Here is a 16,050-nt window from a genome sequence, read left to right as displayed (position 1 = left end):
GAAAACTTTCACCTCCATGGTTAACCTGTCAGAAATTAAATCCACAATAAAAATAAAATTGTAAAGAAACAAAAAAATAATTAATTCTGTTTATGCGATGTTGTGACACCACAGATGCCGTTGTACAAAACCCATATTTTGGGATGTACTTATTGGTATTTACCGCAACATTAAATTTTATCAAATTTTTTTTTTCAATATTGGAAGTAGTGTTTTTCTGCTCTAAAAATGATGCAGTTGGCTCTTTTGATGCCTTTTTATATAACTTAACCCCAAAATAAGATTTATATTTGGTGTAATATAAAAAAGGGCAAAATCTAAAAAGAAAAAGAAAAAAGGGGGGTCAGCAATTTTATCAAAGTTTGATCAATTTTAAACTCTAAAAAGATGCATAGGGCTCCACTATTGTGTTTTTTATACATCACTTGACCCAATAAATTAGCTTTATTTAGGGGATTAATAATTATACGAAAAAAAAGAGAGAAAAAACTGGGAAAAATACAATGGATGCATGCAGTAGGCTCTTCTGATGCCATTACTTAAGCCAATTCCCCAAAAGGGAGGTAATTCTTTCTGCTCCACCAGCCATGAGCTTCTGATGGAGATGTCCAAGCCTATATATGCACTGTGTAGCCCTGGGTCAGCCCAGGATTATGCGGCAACGGCCCCTGGTAAAAAATTGTAGCCCACACCTTGAAGTGGCCTTTTGGCCTTGTATGTCGGGCGACTTGCATAAAAACAGTTTAGAAAAAAAAATCCCCAGATGTAAACCACTTCATAACTACTCTACAAAGAAACAGCCTCTTTTGACACAATTTTTCTTAAAAGCAAGATGCCATTTTGAATTATTTTATTTATTTCTGATTTTTTATCTTGTTGGATATTCAATTGATTGTGTATTATGGAAGTATATGCTACAATAAATCTCTGTAATTTTTTTTTTTTCATTCCTTACAGCTTTAAATTAAATTCTTATTAAGAGCACTAGAACACTATTGTTAATTACCCAAAATAGCACAACGCCTTCCTTGGTAAGAAGCAGTGGAGAGATGTTGATAGTATAAATAATTGTGAAACAGCTCCCTCTGAAGTAACCAAGTTTTTGAGAAAGAGGTTATTTCTCACTCAAAATACAAAGAGACTTTATTGATATGCATCTGAAAACCCACAAATTCTGTGCAACAATGGTGTTTTTCGTTCCTTATTCTCTTGCAACTTCGATGACCGATTGAGCCAAACTTTTCACAGGTTCGTTATTTTTGTATGGATTTATTTCCATTTGGAAATATGCAAAACAGATTAGCTGTAAAGTATTTACATGTATCTACATTTATGTGGGATTAAAACAATCAAGCAGTTCTAAAATCCAAAGTTGAAATTTGCCTCAAAGTACTTTTGTTTAAGAGGAAAAAAAATAATATAAAAACATATTACGGTTTATACAAGAACATTAATTACACAGCAGAGTTTATAGATCAACCATTTCTGGCGTAGATACTATTTTTTACTACAAATGAAATTTCTTTAATAATTAATTTGCACTATATAGTTTGATCATGAACTTGATTATTAAAATTACAAATTTCAGCTGACAATTATTGGTGCATAAAAAAGAAAAACAGATTAAGAACTGAAGAATACAAACTGTATTAAACTAAATTAATAATTTCTTAAATCTTTGGACTGTGTAACAACTTGATTGATTTTATATTTACATAATTAAATTATTTCAGACACAATAAAAGACAACTATTTACATGTACATAGATTATGTTCAAGTCAGTGAAACAAGAAAACAAAATGAACAATTACCTCTTTTTAAAATGAACAATAATACCTCTTTCTGTAATCAGAAAAAGGAAGCTTTGCATATTTTGAAAAAGGGCCGAAAATTAAATTTACAACAAAAAAATGAAGAGCTTACCCTTTGTGAATTTATCCAATTTGGCTTATTTCCCAGAACAATGCAAGGAAAACCCTTCGTGATTTTATACTTTTCGTTTGCCAATTTTCAGCAAAACTGCAAAGCTCACCCCTTGTGAATTACAAAATTTGGGCAGATTTCCAATGAACAATTGCTAGACCCCTTGTGAAATTATCAAGTTTGTGCCCATTTACGGCAAAAATGCAAGGCTTATCCCCTGTGCCTTTTCCTCTGCAAGGCCATTAAAATGAAATGTTGTGTAAATACTTCTGGTTCACTCACATCCAGATTTAAAACAAAATAAAATAAAAGCATCAACAAGTAGCTACATTATACAAAGGAATTCCTTTGCTTCCTTCTTTTCTTTAAAGTATAAAATATGTTTTAAAAAAACTAGTATATAATAGTTTTCTTCATTATAAGGCACATTCTCAAAGCGTAGTTTATGGGGAACTTTTGCACAAATAAAAACACAAGGTAAGTATTAAGGCTTTGTCACACCAAGCAACTTGATTTTGATATGCGGGTACCAGTCAAAATAAATGACACTGCTAACCTGTATGAAGTAAGCAAAAGTTACATATTGTTTTTGTTTTAAGCAAACTGAGCCTGTAAGCACAAAAACTTGCTAAGCACAAAAAAAGTATTGCTTAGCAGGAACAGGTTACCAGCCAACATTGCATTAAGTTTGCATTGTTTCGGCTGGTGCTTCACTCAAACAAACAAAAATTTGTCAAGCAGTATCTTCTGCTTAACAGCTTTATACAATTGAGCCATAGGGTGACTGTGTCATGTACGCATTCAAAAAAAGCTCTGGAAAAGTGGAAAAATGTTTCTGCTCAGAGAACAAGACTTTGTTTATATCGTGCCATTCCAAAATGGCAACAGACACTGGAGTTTACCTTCTCAACCATAACCCATCAGGACCCAATTTCCTAAAGCTTGTGAGCACGAAATCTGCTTAGCAGAAACAAGTTATCGTCTTCCCTTTATGCCCCCCCCCCCTTATCCAAGAACACCCCCAGAAATTTGAGACACCAACTTTCAGATACTTGGTCCCCAAGAATGGACAAGTTTTGTGATGGTTGGTAACCAAAATCTTTCCCACATTTCTTCCCTCTTCCACCCCCCCCCAGTCCAAGAACACCCAACTTAAAGATAATTGGTCCTCCAAAAAGCGTGAGTGCTCCAAGTTTTGGAAGCTGAGAGTGTTCCGTCTTTGCCTCCCCCCGACCCCCACCAATCCAAGAACACCCACCGAGTTTTGAGACACCACATTCAAGATACTTGGTCACCAAGAAGGGGCGAGTTCTCCGATGGTTGGTAGCCGCCAGCAACTTGTTGAATCTGTCTCTCATCCGGTTCCATGAGACAAATCTTCTGACGTCCTTTCCATTCGTCATACGGGCACGGTGGGAAGGTCGTAGCACTGTCCTTAGTCAGACGATGTTGGAGGACGACACCGAAGACGGACGAGATGAACCACGACGTAAATAGGACATAGTCTGAAAGAAGAAAACAAAACAAGGTGATAAATGTAAAGCTCCAAGCAAAAACTCAAAGCTAGGGTGTCATGGCTTAGTGGCTCAGAGCATTGAATTCTGGTTGTTAAGTTATCAGGGTACGGGTTCAAATCCCGGTCATGACACGAGGACGACGGTGAAAAACCACGATGTGAATAGAACTTAATCTTAAGAAAATTACAACAAAGGTAATAGAAATTTAAATTTGGGTTTTGGTATATCGGGAGTGGAGTGGCTAAGAGCACAGAATTCAAAACTGTGGTGTTTCTGTTCAACAGAGTCCGGGTTCAAGCCCTGGTCTTGACATGGTGTGTTGTGGCTGAGTAGTTTAGCACACTGGACTCAAGCTCTGATGTTTCTGATCAGCAGAGTGAGGGTTCGAGTCCCAGTCTTGATATGGTGTGTTGTGGCCTAGCGGTTAAGAGCACCACACTCAAGCTCTAGTGTTTCTGATCAGCATAGTGTGGGTTCGAGTCCTGGTCTTGACATGGTGGGTTGTGGCCTAGTGGTTAAGACCACCGGACTCAAAACTTTGGTGTTTCTGTTCAGCAGAGTGTGGGTTCGAATCCCAATCACGACACTTGTGTCCCTGAGCAAGACACTATACATGCTTCTCTCCACCCAGGGGTAAATGGTTACCTGTGAGGACAGTGATGGTTCTTGTGTTTGATTTAGCTTAGTGCGCTACATATTTGGCACCATAATTGGGAGCTGAGATGGTTTAAGGAATTAATTAAATGGCCCAGTGACCAGGGGTAATAAAATTGGGAGCGCTTTGAGACGCCCTTTGATTGTATAAAGCGCTATATAAACCATGTAACCATTTTATAACTGCCCTGGGTGATTAACAATTAGTCGCAACTAGTGTCAAAGTCGCTACTATTTGAGGCACGACTATTTAAGGCACGACTAGTCGAGTAGTAAATTTCACTAGTTGCACAAGCTTAGTCTTTAAAGGGTTACACAACGTACCGATGATCTCAAACTCGGCCGCGTGGTAGGCGAGGGCGTACTTCTCCATCGTTGCTCGTCGCAGCACGTTGTAAATCAAATAATGCAGAATGCCTGTGGTGAAATAACTGATGGACGTGCAGACCAGATAGGATCCCCAGACGGCAGTGGAGACCATGCTAAGCTAAAAATTAAACAAAATATAAAAATATTTTGATAGATGTTAAATTTGCATCGGGGATAAAGAACATTCATTTTGTTTTACCCATATACACTGATGTGTGTTAGCACTGTATACTCCCCGAGTTCTGTGAACAAAATCACAGGCATATTACGCTGGTGAGAATCGAACCAACAACCTTTGCAGTTCTAGAGCAGTGTCTTACCAACTAGACCACCAAGATTGCCCGGTAGCTTGAGGCATATGTTGAGATACACCAAGTGAGAAGACTAGCCTTTGACAATTGCCAAAGGTGTCCAGTGTCTTTAAAAGGCAGTTTTTTATTTTATTTGTTTATTTATTTTGTTTGCCATCACCGAACAAAGATATTGACAACATAGGGAGACCGCTATCTGTAAATTTTTTATTTTGCAGTATTTTTCTTCATCAAGTACTTGTACTTGTGCTTGGAGTTTTGAAATTTCTCAGCTGTAATTGAGAGACTTTCTTACCATTTTAGGGAAGAAGAGGAAGCCCACTGGAACGATGAGGACTCCACAGACGAAGGAAAGACCAAAGACTGCATTACTGTGAAATGTCGTCAAATTTTCTGAGAGGGGAAAAAACAAATGGAAAACTTATTTACTTGGAAGCCAAAATGATAAGGAGTAAGGAGTGTATTATATAAGCTTGGGCGATATCACAATATTATCGAATATCGCGATACTAATTTGGAAACGATTTCGATATTGGATCGATTTGGTTTTAATTGAAATATCGATATATCGCGATAAATCACGATATCGATTAAGTATCGCAATATCGCAATGTATTTCCTAGCTGAGACATCTTGCACCCCATAGGTTTGGAGTAAAACCAGAAGAATATAGTCATTAGAACACCTCTCTTATGCTATGACCGTCTCTTCTACAACTTTCACTGGGAGTCTTCACTAGAAGACTGATGATGTCAAATTTAATTAATCGCGATTATATCGAATATCGCGATACATTGTCGGCGATATATCGTGAATAAAATAAATCGATATCGCCCAAGCTTAGTATTATAAACCAGGCCTAGAATAAAATAAAACTAAACTTTGTTGCCTCCATGAAGTTTCAGGTCTGCATTCTCAATTTGCAAAGGGCATTTTTCCATTGGAAAATCTTAAAGTAGGATGGAATTTTTTGAAGGTGCACCAAGGCCAAGACCAGGAGCAATGTCCAAAGCCGCCGTGGCCTGCGCGTAATTCCTCCAGGCCTGATAAACAGGGCAAAATCAATTGTAGAAGAGGCCAAAACAATGATACATCGCACAGGGCTCTAAAAGTTGAATGAAAACACGATGATACAACAGGTCTTTGTACTGAGTACTAACAATGCTTTGTTGGTTCATGGCTCTGATTACCGCATAATTCTGTATCCAAGGCGTCGTAAGCCCAGAATTCTGCAGTAAGCAGGGCCATTGAATGGGGCCTGGTCCTCGAACCATCTCTCCGCTGATCAGAAACAGCAGAGCTCGAGTCCAGCGCACTAAATCACTCGATCAGCCACAACACAGCCTCCTCTAGTCCACAAAACAAACAAAAACCTAGAAAGGATCGAACAAACAGATACTTACCAAGTGGGGTTATGAAAAACACGAGAGCGGAGAACAGGAATCCAAGATTGAATCCAGCCAGAAGCATCGACCACAGATACTTCCCAAAGCGCCACCACAGGGCGAAATGAATCGTTCCACCGACGAGGCCAAAACACAGGGCTACAATACTCAGGGCTATAGGCAAGAAGGAAAACGGAACGATGTATTAAGTAGTTCTTATGTGGGATTTGGAGGCAATGACCAGGGGCATGGAGGCAATGACCAGGGGCATGGAGGCAATGACCAGGGGCATGGAGGCAATGACCAGGAGCATGGAGGCAATGACCAGGGGCATGGAGGCAATGACCAGGGGCATGGAGGCAATGACCAGGGGCATGGAGGCAATGACCAGGGGCATGGAGGCAATGACCAGGGGCATGGAGGCAATGACCAGGGGCATGGAGGCAATGACCAGGGGCATGGAGGCAATGACCAGGGGCATGGAGGCAACGACCCGGCATGGAAGCCTTCCACTTTTCGGTCCCACCAGATCAGTCCACAATTTGCACAGCCTGAAACACTAGTTTGTGCAGTGGGGCTCTATTGTTGCATTTAAGCTCATAAGCTCAGATCATCTCCATCCCAAAATCAAAGGCAATTTTTCTTGCCACTGCAGTGCATTGCACAGGGCCATCCTGAAAGTTAGTAGATTTGGATCTGTGTAATATTGTCAAACTGTCAAACACTCTTGTTAGAGCCAAACAAAAAGAGAAAAGACAATGAAGAGGTTTCAGTTTTAGATGTGGGAGGAAAACTTGAGAGAATTAATCAAGGAAAAACCAATGCAGTCAAGTAGGGACTGAAGACCCAATCCACATAGTGCCCCCCCCCCCTAGTGGGATTCGAACCGAGGTCCCACAGGTGGCAAGACACCATTACACCAACCTGTCCCCCAAATGATGAGATTTTGTAACTTACCAAACGGCGTCATGGGAACCAGTGCACCGATTATCATGAAGGATCCGATGAAAAATGGAACAAACCCAAAGAAGAAGATCTCTACAAATCAAAAGACCAAAAAAAAAAAACAGGGTTCAAATGTACAATCGATGAAACAGTTTGCAGGGATACCAGGGGTGGATTTCACAAAGATTTAAGACTTGTCTTATCTTGTGTTAGGACGAGTTACTAGTCCTAACTAAAGACTAGCCTTGCGTAGCCTTACGTTTTTAACATCTTATAGGACTAGTCCTAAGTTAGGACTAGTCCCAACTTGACCACAGGGCTCGATTTCATAAAGCTTGTAAGCACACAAACTTGCTTGGCACAGAATATGCTTAGCATACACAGGTTACCAGCCAAAATTACATTTAGTTTCAATGTTGTGACTGGTGCCCCAATAACTTTTTTCTTTGCAAAGAACTTTCTGCTAAACTTTTTGGGGGGTTGAGCTTTTTTCTTGCCCAAGATGATAAATCTTGCATATTCAATTTGTTCTGTTCTCATTTTGAATAACTATTTTAATGCGCAAACGCGATGACTCGACCACCAATTCCACGAAGCTGCCTGAGCAGAAATTATTGCTTATAAGCAGAAATTATTGCTTATTAGTTTCCTGCTCAGCAAAGTTAGCAAGATTACCAGCCACAAATGTTAAATGAGACATGATACTTTGGCTGGTAACCTTAGTCTGGTAAGCATAATTTTGTTGTGCTTAGTTACTCTCTGTGAGAGCAGGACTTGAGTTTGATCATTAGACCGCTCAGCTACAACAGACCATGACAGTTTTTTTTTTATATAATAGATGTTAAATTTGCATCGGGGATGAAGTATTTTTTTTACCCATACATCGAGCTGAGTTAGCACTGTACTATACTCAGTAGTACTTTCTCGAGTCCTGTGAAAAATATCACAGGCATATTACTCGGGTGGGATTCGAACCCACGACCCTTGCAATTCTAGAGCAGTGTCTTACCAACTAGACTACCGAGGTTGCCCGGCAGCTAGAGGCAGTTCGAATCCTATGTTTTGGCAGCGGGTACCGCAACGATATAATAGATGTTAAATTTGCATCGGGGATAAAGAATATTAATTTTAGTTTTTACCCATACACCGGTGTGTGTTAGCACTCTATACTCAGTACTTTCCCGAGTCCTGTGGAAAAAATCTCACAGGCATATTACTCGGGTTAGATTCGAGCCCCAACCCTTGCAATTCTAGAGCAGTTTCATACCTATCAGACCACCGAGATTGTTCTTGTTTACTAAGCAAAACAATAAACGGGTCAACAAACTACTGTTTGTTTTAAGAACTCACCGTAATTGAAAATCCGATGGCCACACATGCAGATCACCAGGCCGGCCAGTCCGGTAAATGTTGCAATTAGTATGACTCCAAAGTCAACTGTGTCAAATGAAAATCAAAACAAAAAAAATAATATAACACAGACTTTCATACAGAAGCCAACAAAATCAAAAACTGCCACTTGGTCGGCCATTAAATGGAATAAAAAAAATGGACTCCACAAAATGCAGTGTTGTGTTTAATCAATTTCGAGGCTTTTTTGTGTGCATTGTTATTCTACATATAAAACATCTTTGTGATCATGCATTTCATAACAAACGGTTTCAGACACTTTTCATAGACCAACTCGATTGATCCAAGGCAACGTGTCACTTTAAAAATAAGTAGACAGTTATAGAGCGCTAAATTCGCAAGTTTCTAAGCGCTACAACCAGATTGTCAAAACAGATGGGTTTTAAGTAGAGATTTAAAAGTGTCCAATGAAAGAGCTGCTTGAATGTGGATGGGTAGCTTGTTCCAAAGTGTTGGAGCTATGACTGGGAAAGCATGATCGCCATAGTAGTGTTTCATAGTGAATTTTATAACAAACGGTTTCAAAAACTTTTCATAGACCAACTCGCCTGATCCAAGGCAACGTGTCCCTTCAAAACGGAGAAACCACATGCCTGCTCTTACCATCATCAGTGCAGTCGATACTATCCTTCTTGAGGTCGCAGGAGTAGATGATCGATGGGACGTACACTCCTTGAACATCATACTTCGGATCGGTGACAACGAGGTTGTAGATAGCACCTCGAGTTCGATAGTTCACCTGGTAGAACTCTGTCATATCCTTCCCGGTGTACGACTTGATCTGTTATTGGTTAAAAGAAAAATAAGTGTTCTGAGACCAATGGATTTACCCGGTAAGTCTGCTGCCCTCTATTGTCCAAGAAAGTCTCCAATTCAGGGACACTCCAACACTGTTGACTTGTGATTTACACGCAGCCCGTATTTTTTTACCTTCTGGCCATTCTTCAAGACATTCTGCACTGTGGACATCTTGTACATCTCCGTAAACAGATTGTCTTCATCCAGCTGTAGCGAGCCAAAGTTTAAAATGTACAGATCGTAGGTCAGTCGAAACCTCGCGGAGTCCTCGCCGGAGTCACACAACGGCGGGTCTTCACCCCGGGTCGTGCCGACGTTAGCAGGGGCAAACTCCAAGAGAGTGATGTTCATCGCAGACGTGTTGCTGAGGTGGAGGTTGGGGTCATTCTCAAGGTCAAACTCTTGGTTGCACGCTCCGGGGATCGGGGCTGGGTAAAAAATATTTAAAAATTTACATAAATTTGACACTTATGGACATTAAAGGGTTTTGATACCTTTTGCAGATCAAGTTTTTGGTCATGACATGAATCCCTACTCACTGTGAATGAAGATGTATGTAATATAATTTATGTGTAGAAGTTTCAGCTTCATTTGTCGTGAAGTTTTGAGAACTAAAAGTTATAAAAGCACAGACCAATGTTTCAGGAGAGTGAATAAGTTGTACATTCTAAAATAATGTTTGTCTCCCAAGACGAACTTTATTTTTTTGACATTATTTTACTCATTTTGAAAAAACGTCACCTCAGCAAGTTATATTTTAAGCGTGTAAGTTTTATGTGTGACTCTATGGACGTTTGTATTTTGTGGTCCTACAAAAAGTACCAAATTGCTACTTATTTTACAGCCGCAGAGTAGATTTTTCGGAATTCATGAGACTTCTCGGGACAATTCTTTAATTTCTTTAAATTACATTATAACAAATAAGTCTCCTGAATTTAGCAAACTCTACTCTGTGGCAGAGTAGCAAGTCGAGTTCTCAAAAGAACAGTTGCCTTTAAGTCGGGCATATCAGTACGCACTTGACGCATATCAGCACGATACACCAGCTTGCGCACCAAGAAAACCGATTCTAGCATTGACTCACCCGAGAAGCTCCTATTGGTCTTGTCCTGGAGTAGGTACGGCTGGGCCAACAGTTGAATCTGCGCCGTATCGTTGAACATCAACATTAAGTACCACTCGACCCATGAACCAACGACGCCATGCTTGCCGAAGATCGTTACTAACCCTACACTCGAACTGGTGGTGTTGATTGATTGATCGAGGGTCGGTTCGGGTTCGAGAGAGGCCAGGAGGGGTATGTTCGGGATTTGGACTGTGAACAAGATGTACGTCGTGCTGGGACTGATGGAATCTGAGCGGACGCGGATGTTGGTTTGCGGAGGGAGATCACACAGGGTCGACGTTGATAAATTGAGATGGAGGACGCCCTCTTTGGTGAGTTGGCACACAGCTGTGGAGAGAGATGGAGTGGACAAGCAACAAATGATAAGAATCTTTTTAGATGACTTGACGATACTTTGGCTTCTAGGCATTTGTATTATGAATCAGGACTCATAATGACTAGAATTAGGAAAGTATTTTCGTCTTGAATACTGAATTAACAATTTGGATGATAATGAACTGTAATAGTTAAGAATTTGATATTTGTACAGTAACTAGACTCGTGACAGTACTTATCTAGTCATTGTTAAATCAACAGTTAGCTTGGTAGGATTCAAACCCAACCTAACATGAGTATTTTGAAATAAAAGTAAAACTTTTCAGGGTTGTGCTCCTGAAACATTGGTAAACGAGTCAAAGCATCTCTGGACTCATCCTACCTAGGAGTACCATAAACAATAATTGTCTCCATGTACGATAGCGGAATGAACCTGTACGGAATAGCCACACCAGACATTTGTACAGTAGCTAACAGATGCAGATGAACCTCTCAATAAAGTCACAAACACAAAGTCAACTCAAGTTAAAGACTAATTCACTAAAGAGTCTCATTAGACTCATTCATAAAAAACATAGTTATAGGATGGTGACATAGTGACTGATGGAGGAGAAAGGAATTCAAGAAAAATGACAGTATCCTGCAAATGAACTACATTTATTTTTGCATTCGATATGAAAAAAGTTATAATTAACTCACTCAACTCAATCCACAAAATGCTTGGACCACCCGCCCCCCCCCCAAATAATTTTTATTTTTTTACAAATCATATATTGTTCCATTTTTTGTTGAAAAAAAGTGACTGGAAAGTCGTGGCAGGATATGGAAATCTTTCCGTTAACTTCATCAATTCAAAACATATTAGAATTGGATGTATCATTAATTATTGTTGTGGAACCACCAAGCACAAAACTCCACTCTGAGTCCATGGAGCAATAAACTAGTTTATTGCTCCATGCTGAGTCTGACTACTGATGACACTGATGACTAAGGCATGTCACGTGAAGAAACTCGAAAAGTAAACAAATAATTTTTCTAGCTAAATTCGGGTATTTTGTACACAAAAACCTACCATTATCTTGAACAGCAAACACCGCAGTTACTTGAAGGATGAGAAGAACATACCACAATGAATGGAGCTCCATGTTGTCTTCGTAAACACTGACAATTCTTCAAGAAAGAGTCAAAACATTCAATTTTATCACCGTATCTTATTCGTAAAATTTTGTTGTTTCTTCCTCATTTCTCTTTCGTTTCAACAGCAAAGTGCGCCCTCTGTCAATTTGTTTTAGTGCGCCCTCAAGTTGAATAATAATTTTATTTGCTTTTATTTCAACTCGCCATCAGTCCGTTGTTTGTTTTTGTGCCTTTCACTACTGGTTGAATACTTTAAACGCATAAGAGGGCGCACCATTATGATGACATCATGCGCTTTTCAGAAAGCTCAACCACTGAGAAGAAATTCTGTCCCTGGAGACTCTGCGCCCCCCCCCTCCCCCTCCCCTGGTTGACTTGTTGTTATGAATTTAGTATGGATTACGTAATTCCTAAAGGCAGTGGACACCATTGATCTACTCAAAATAATGTTTAGCATAAAACCTGCAACAAGTACTGGGAACTGTTGATAGTATAAAACATTGTGGGAAACGGCTCCCTCTGAAGTAATGGAGTTTTCGAGAAAGAAGTACTATACCACGAATTTGATTTCGAGACCTCAGAATTAGAATTTTGAGGTCTCGAAATCAAGCATCTGAAAGCACACAACTTCGTGTGACAAAGATGATTTTTAATTCATTTATATCTCGCAACTTCGACGACCAATTGAGCTCAAATTTTCACAGGGTTGTTATTTTGAGTGGGAAGACTAGTCTTTGACAATTACCAATAGTGTCCGGTGTCTTTAACCAGTAACCTTTTCTTACCCCGATACTTTACCCAACCTTTGCATGGCCCCATCCTCAGTCCCCGGTGAGCATCACCCCCATCATCTCAGGGAAGGTTTCAGCACGCAAACTGCTTCATCATCTTCAATAGTGAAACACGATCTGCTTGTGGAAAAAAAACACTAAAAGGTTAGTATTTTGAGGTCACAATTATAAAACCCCTTTCACACGCGAGCAATTTAGCAAGGGTCCCTTGCTAAATTGTAGCATGGTTGTAAAATTTAACAAAATGCACCTCGTGAGAAAGGACAACAATTTTTGGAGTGTCCAGGGTCCCTTGTCAAATCTTGTCCAACATTGCTACATTTTGTCGGAGGTCAGGACAAAATCTTACACTAGCGGCGGATGTTTTGACGCTTTCATAGAGCTGCTTAACGATAAGCAAATTTTTGAGCTAACTGTAGCGTGTACCATTGTTTTGTGTTGTTAAATTTCATGTTCATACAGTAGTAAGCACCCGAAAGTAAGAATACCTTTTCATGTGCTTCGGTTTAACATTAGCAGCGCTATGAAAATAATGGAAATCGCACACAGTAAGCACAAAATCGGCCGTTAAGCCAGAAATATTTGGCTCTGCTCTTACGGTGTCCCAGAGCTGTCATCAGTAATCTGTGGAAAACAAAAATACAAGTGTTGCCTGTGAAAAAAAGAGGTTAGAAGCTGTGGAGGAAGGGTTATTGGTCATACTTACCCGTACTTTACCTCTGCATTCCAACGCACAGTGTCACAATTAGCCTTTTGTCAAGGCCTTCGTGCTTGCAGAGCCGCGATCACAAGCGACTGGAACGGGAGACCACGCATTAGAGTGGCGAAGGTGGTCTGCCATTCCAGTCGCTTGGGATCGCAGCTCTCCAAGCCACACGGATGCCTCGACAAAAGGCTAAACCTCGCTTGCATCCTTTCACTCTTCGACAGGGACATCAGATAGAGCGTCTTTATCGTCTGCTCAGGTCCTAGCATCCTCGAACCAAGACTAAGTATACTCCACCAGTCGGGCGTTATACATTACCAATCGCCAATAAACTTTCAGTAAACTTTCAGAATGAGTAGAGAGTTAGTCTTATTTCTAGGCCAACACTAAGGATACGTGGGTCTGTTACCTTCTTATACAAACCAATTCAGCACGGCAGTCCTTCCTCCAAGGTGATCTGTTCTTTTTCTTCATCTTTTCTCCTCTCTTGTCTCCTTCTTCGTCTTTGTTTCGTCTTTATCTCTCCGTTTTATCGCAGCGCTTACAGCTGCAGCTATTTTTGGGTATAGTTGTTTGCCGTAATTTACACTGAGCTTTAGCTTTTTGGGGCAGTTGTTCGCATTATCCCCAAGCTGTATTTTTTACCGTATTCATTTATTTCATTTTTTTTTTTATCGCAGCGCTCACAGCTAAGTGGTTTCGGGAAGGGAAAGGGCTAACAAAATGTAGCTTTTGTGAAAAAATTATAACCTAAATGCCTACATTCAGAATTAATGTAATGCTGCTTTTAATAGGAAGATGTAAATATTAATTTAGCTGGACTAAATTATACTATTATTTTACTACTCCTATAAAACATTAACCATCAAATGAATGGTCACACGCCATAGTAGAGTACTTGCAACACTTATGGAAAAGAATAAGTACAGAATCTGTGTTGTTGCTGTTTTAGCTAATTAATTTTGCTCAAAACCACTATATTTATCTTTAACAATATTTAAACGATATTGTTAATGAGTTTATGTGTGTTTTAATGTTTGTTGTTGCTTTTGTTTACTCTTCCTTTTCAACCATTACGATTATTTGAAACATAAAATTATTTCAATAAAGTAATAATTAACACAAACATGACAACTGGCGACTTGAAGTTGCAACTCTGACAGAAATTTCCAGTAAAGACTAGTCTCCTAACTAAAAAGCATCATTGGCTTCGACCAATATGCAAATCAAGAACCGCCAAGACAGTGTGACGTCACCTTGAAATCTCAACAAGCAAGGACAACATCAACAAGATCGATGGGGGGACTGTTCGGGCTCAGAACGAGGGGAGGGACTCTGCAAGAGAACGGGTTAGATCTCTCGTACCTTTTGCAGACTTCACCCTTTGTCTTGATCTTGTCTCGATCTTGATTCAGGACAACTTGCGTTATCCGACCTCCACATTTGCGCTCTATCAACAATGGTGTGTTTTTTGGTTGTCTTCCGTTTTTCCCCATGAAGGTCACGTCAATAAGTAACTGTTTTTTTGTGTTTTTTTACCAAGGTCTCACTTTTATCAAAGAGATGACTCGCATAAAGCAAACTTAAAGGCACTGAACACCCTTGGTAATTGTCAAGGAACAGTATTCGCACTTGGTGTATCCCAACATACGCATAAAATAACAAACATGTGAAAAGTTTGACTCAATTGGTCATCGAAGTTGCAAGAGAATAACGGAATAAGAAACACATGTGTTTCACATGTTCATTGGTATGCTTTCAATATCTGACTATATAATAAAAGGCTTCAGCTGGGTTGTTTGAGTGACAAACTACCCCTTTCTCAGAAACTATTACTTCAGAGGAGGCAGTTTCTTACAATTTTTTTTACTGCTCGTTACTAAGTAAGCTTTTATGCTAACAATATTATTTGTATTATTATACCAGTAGTGTCCAGTGCCTTTAAAGAGTGGAGGTCGGATGGTGGCAAGTTTTCCTTACCTGAATCCAGCGTTGACTCCAAGATACGTCCACAAACCACAATCCATAGATAATCAATTCCTGTCTGTGCACAGTTTCTTGAAAGCCGTCGACACAAAGATGTTCACTCTTCCGGAATCTATAGATTTAAGTACAACGCAATATTTTAAAATCTGAACAATATCTTTTGTAAAATTGAGATACACTTTTTGAAAATCATGACTGAGTTGCGTTTTCGTGGTCGTAACTAGTCTTGGCCCAATACGATAGTGCTCGATATTGGATAGTGTACTACGCTCATCAGTCGCAGCTCGTCAGTATAGTCTAGATTTCAAGCTCGTCATTAAACCATACCGTAAGAGGGCGCTTTTTGCGATTTACAACTGAGCGTCACAAGTATACACTATCCAATATCGAGCACTATCGTCTTGGGCCAAGACTAGGTTGTAACCAATAACTGTTTCGGTCATGACAAGTTCAGCAGAAAGATGTGGTTGCGACTGCACCGATACCAAAATGGATACAATTGAAGACACAAAATCCAAGCTAGCCGTCGAGTATGGCGGCACTTTTAAATTTCCACAATGCCCTAACACCAACACGTGAAACAACCCCCAAATAAGTGAAGATTTTGTTGATAATGATACGGGCAAAAGTCGAGTTGTCCATGGAGGTAGCCTCCATGAGTTGTCTGAACCGTCGA

At 39.8% G+C, this 16,050-nt stretch overlaps 1 protein-coding gene across 1 annotated transcript; it reads right to left on the bottom strand.

Annotated features, from left to right (window-relative positions):
- Positions 1–843: 843 nt before the first annotated feature.
- LOC139953520 (transmembrane 7 superfamily member 3-like) lies at positions 844–12,008 on the bottom strand. Its single transcript, XM_071952960.1, has 10 exons — positions 11,827–12,008; positions 10,398–10,766; positions 9,446–9,741; positions 9,119–9,296; positions 8,456–8,542; positions 7,118–7,198; positions 6,179–6,334; positions 5,071–5,168; positions 4,420–4,582; positions 844–3,429 (listed from the first exon to the last, which is right to left on the bottom strand). The coding sequence occupies exons 1-10, from the start codon at positions 11,897–11,899 to the stop codon at positions 3,203–3,205; spliced, it is 1,728 nt and encodes a 575-aa protein (XP_071809061.1). The 5' UTR covers positions 11,900–12,008; the 3' UTR covers positions 844–3,202.
- Between the last annotated feature and the right edge of the window lie 4,042 nt (positions 12,009–16,050).

Source organism: Asterias amurensis, chromosome 22, assembly GCF_032118995.1.
Source record: "Asterias amurensis chromosome 22, ASM3211899v1".
Classification (NCBI taxonomy): Eukaryota; Metazoa; Echinodermata; class Asteroidea; order Forcipulatida; family Asteriidae; genus Asterias; species Asterias amurensis.
The sequence above is the reverse complement of the archived record's forward strand: the minus strand, read 5'-3'. Positions and strand labels throughout refer to the sequence as shown.

Excerpts from the sequence above, each read along its gene's own strand:
- LOC139953520 (XM_071952960.1), bottom strand. The coding sequence starts at position 11,899 with ATGGAGCTCCATTCATTGTGGTATGTTCTTCTCATCCTTCAAGTAACT. Across the intron at positions 8,543-9,118 it reads TATCGACTGCACTGATGATG|TTGACTTTGGAGTCATACTA; the intron begins GTAAGAGCAGGC and ends CATTTGACACAG. Across the intron at positions 4,583-5,070 it reads TCCTCTTCTTCCCTAAAATG|CTTAGCATGGTCTCCACTGC; the intron begins GTAAGAAAGTCT and ends TTTAATTTTTAG.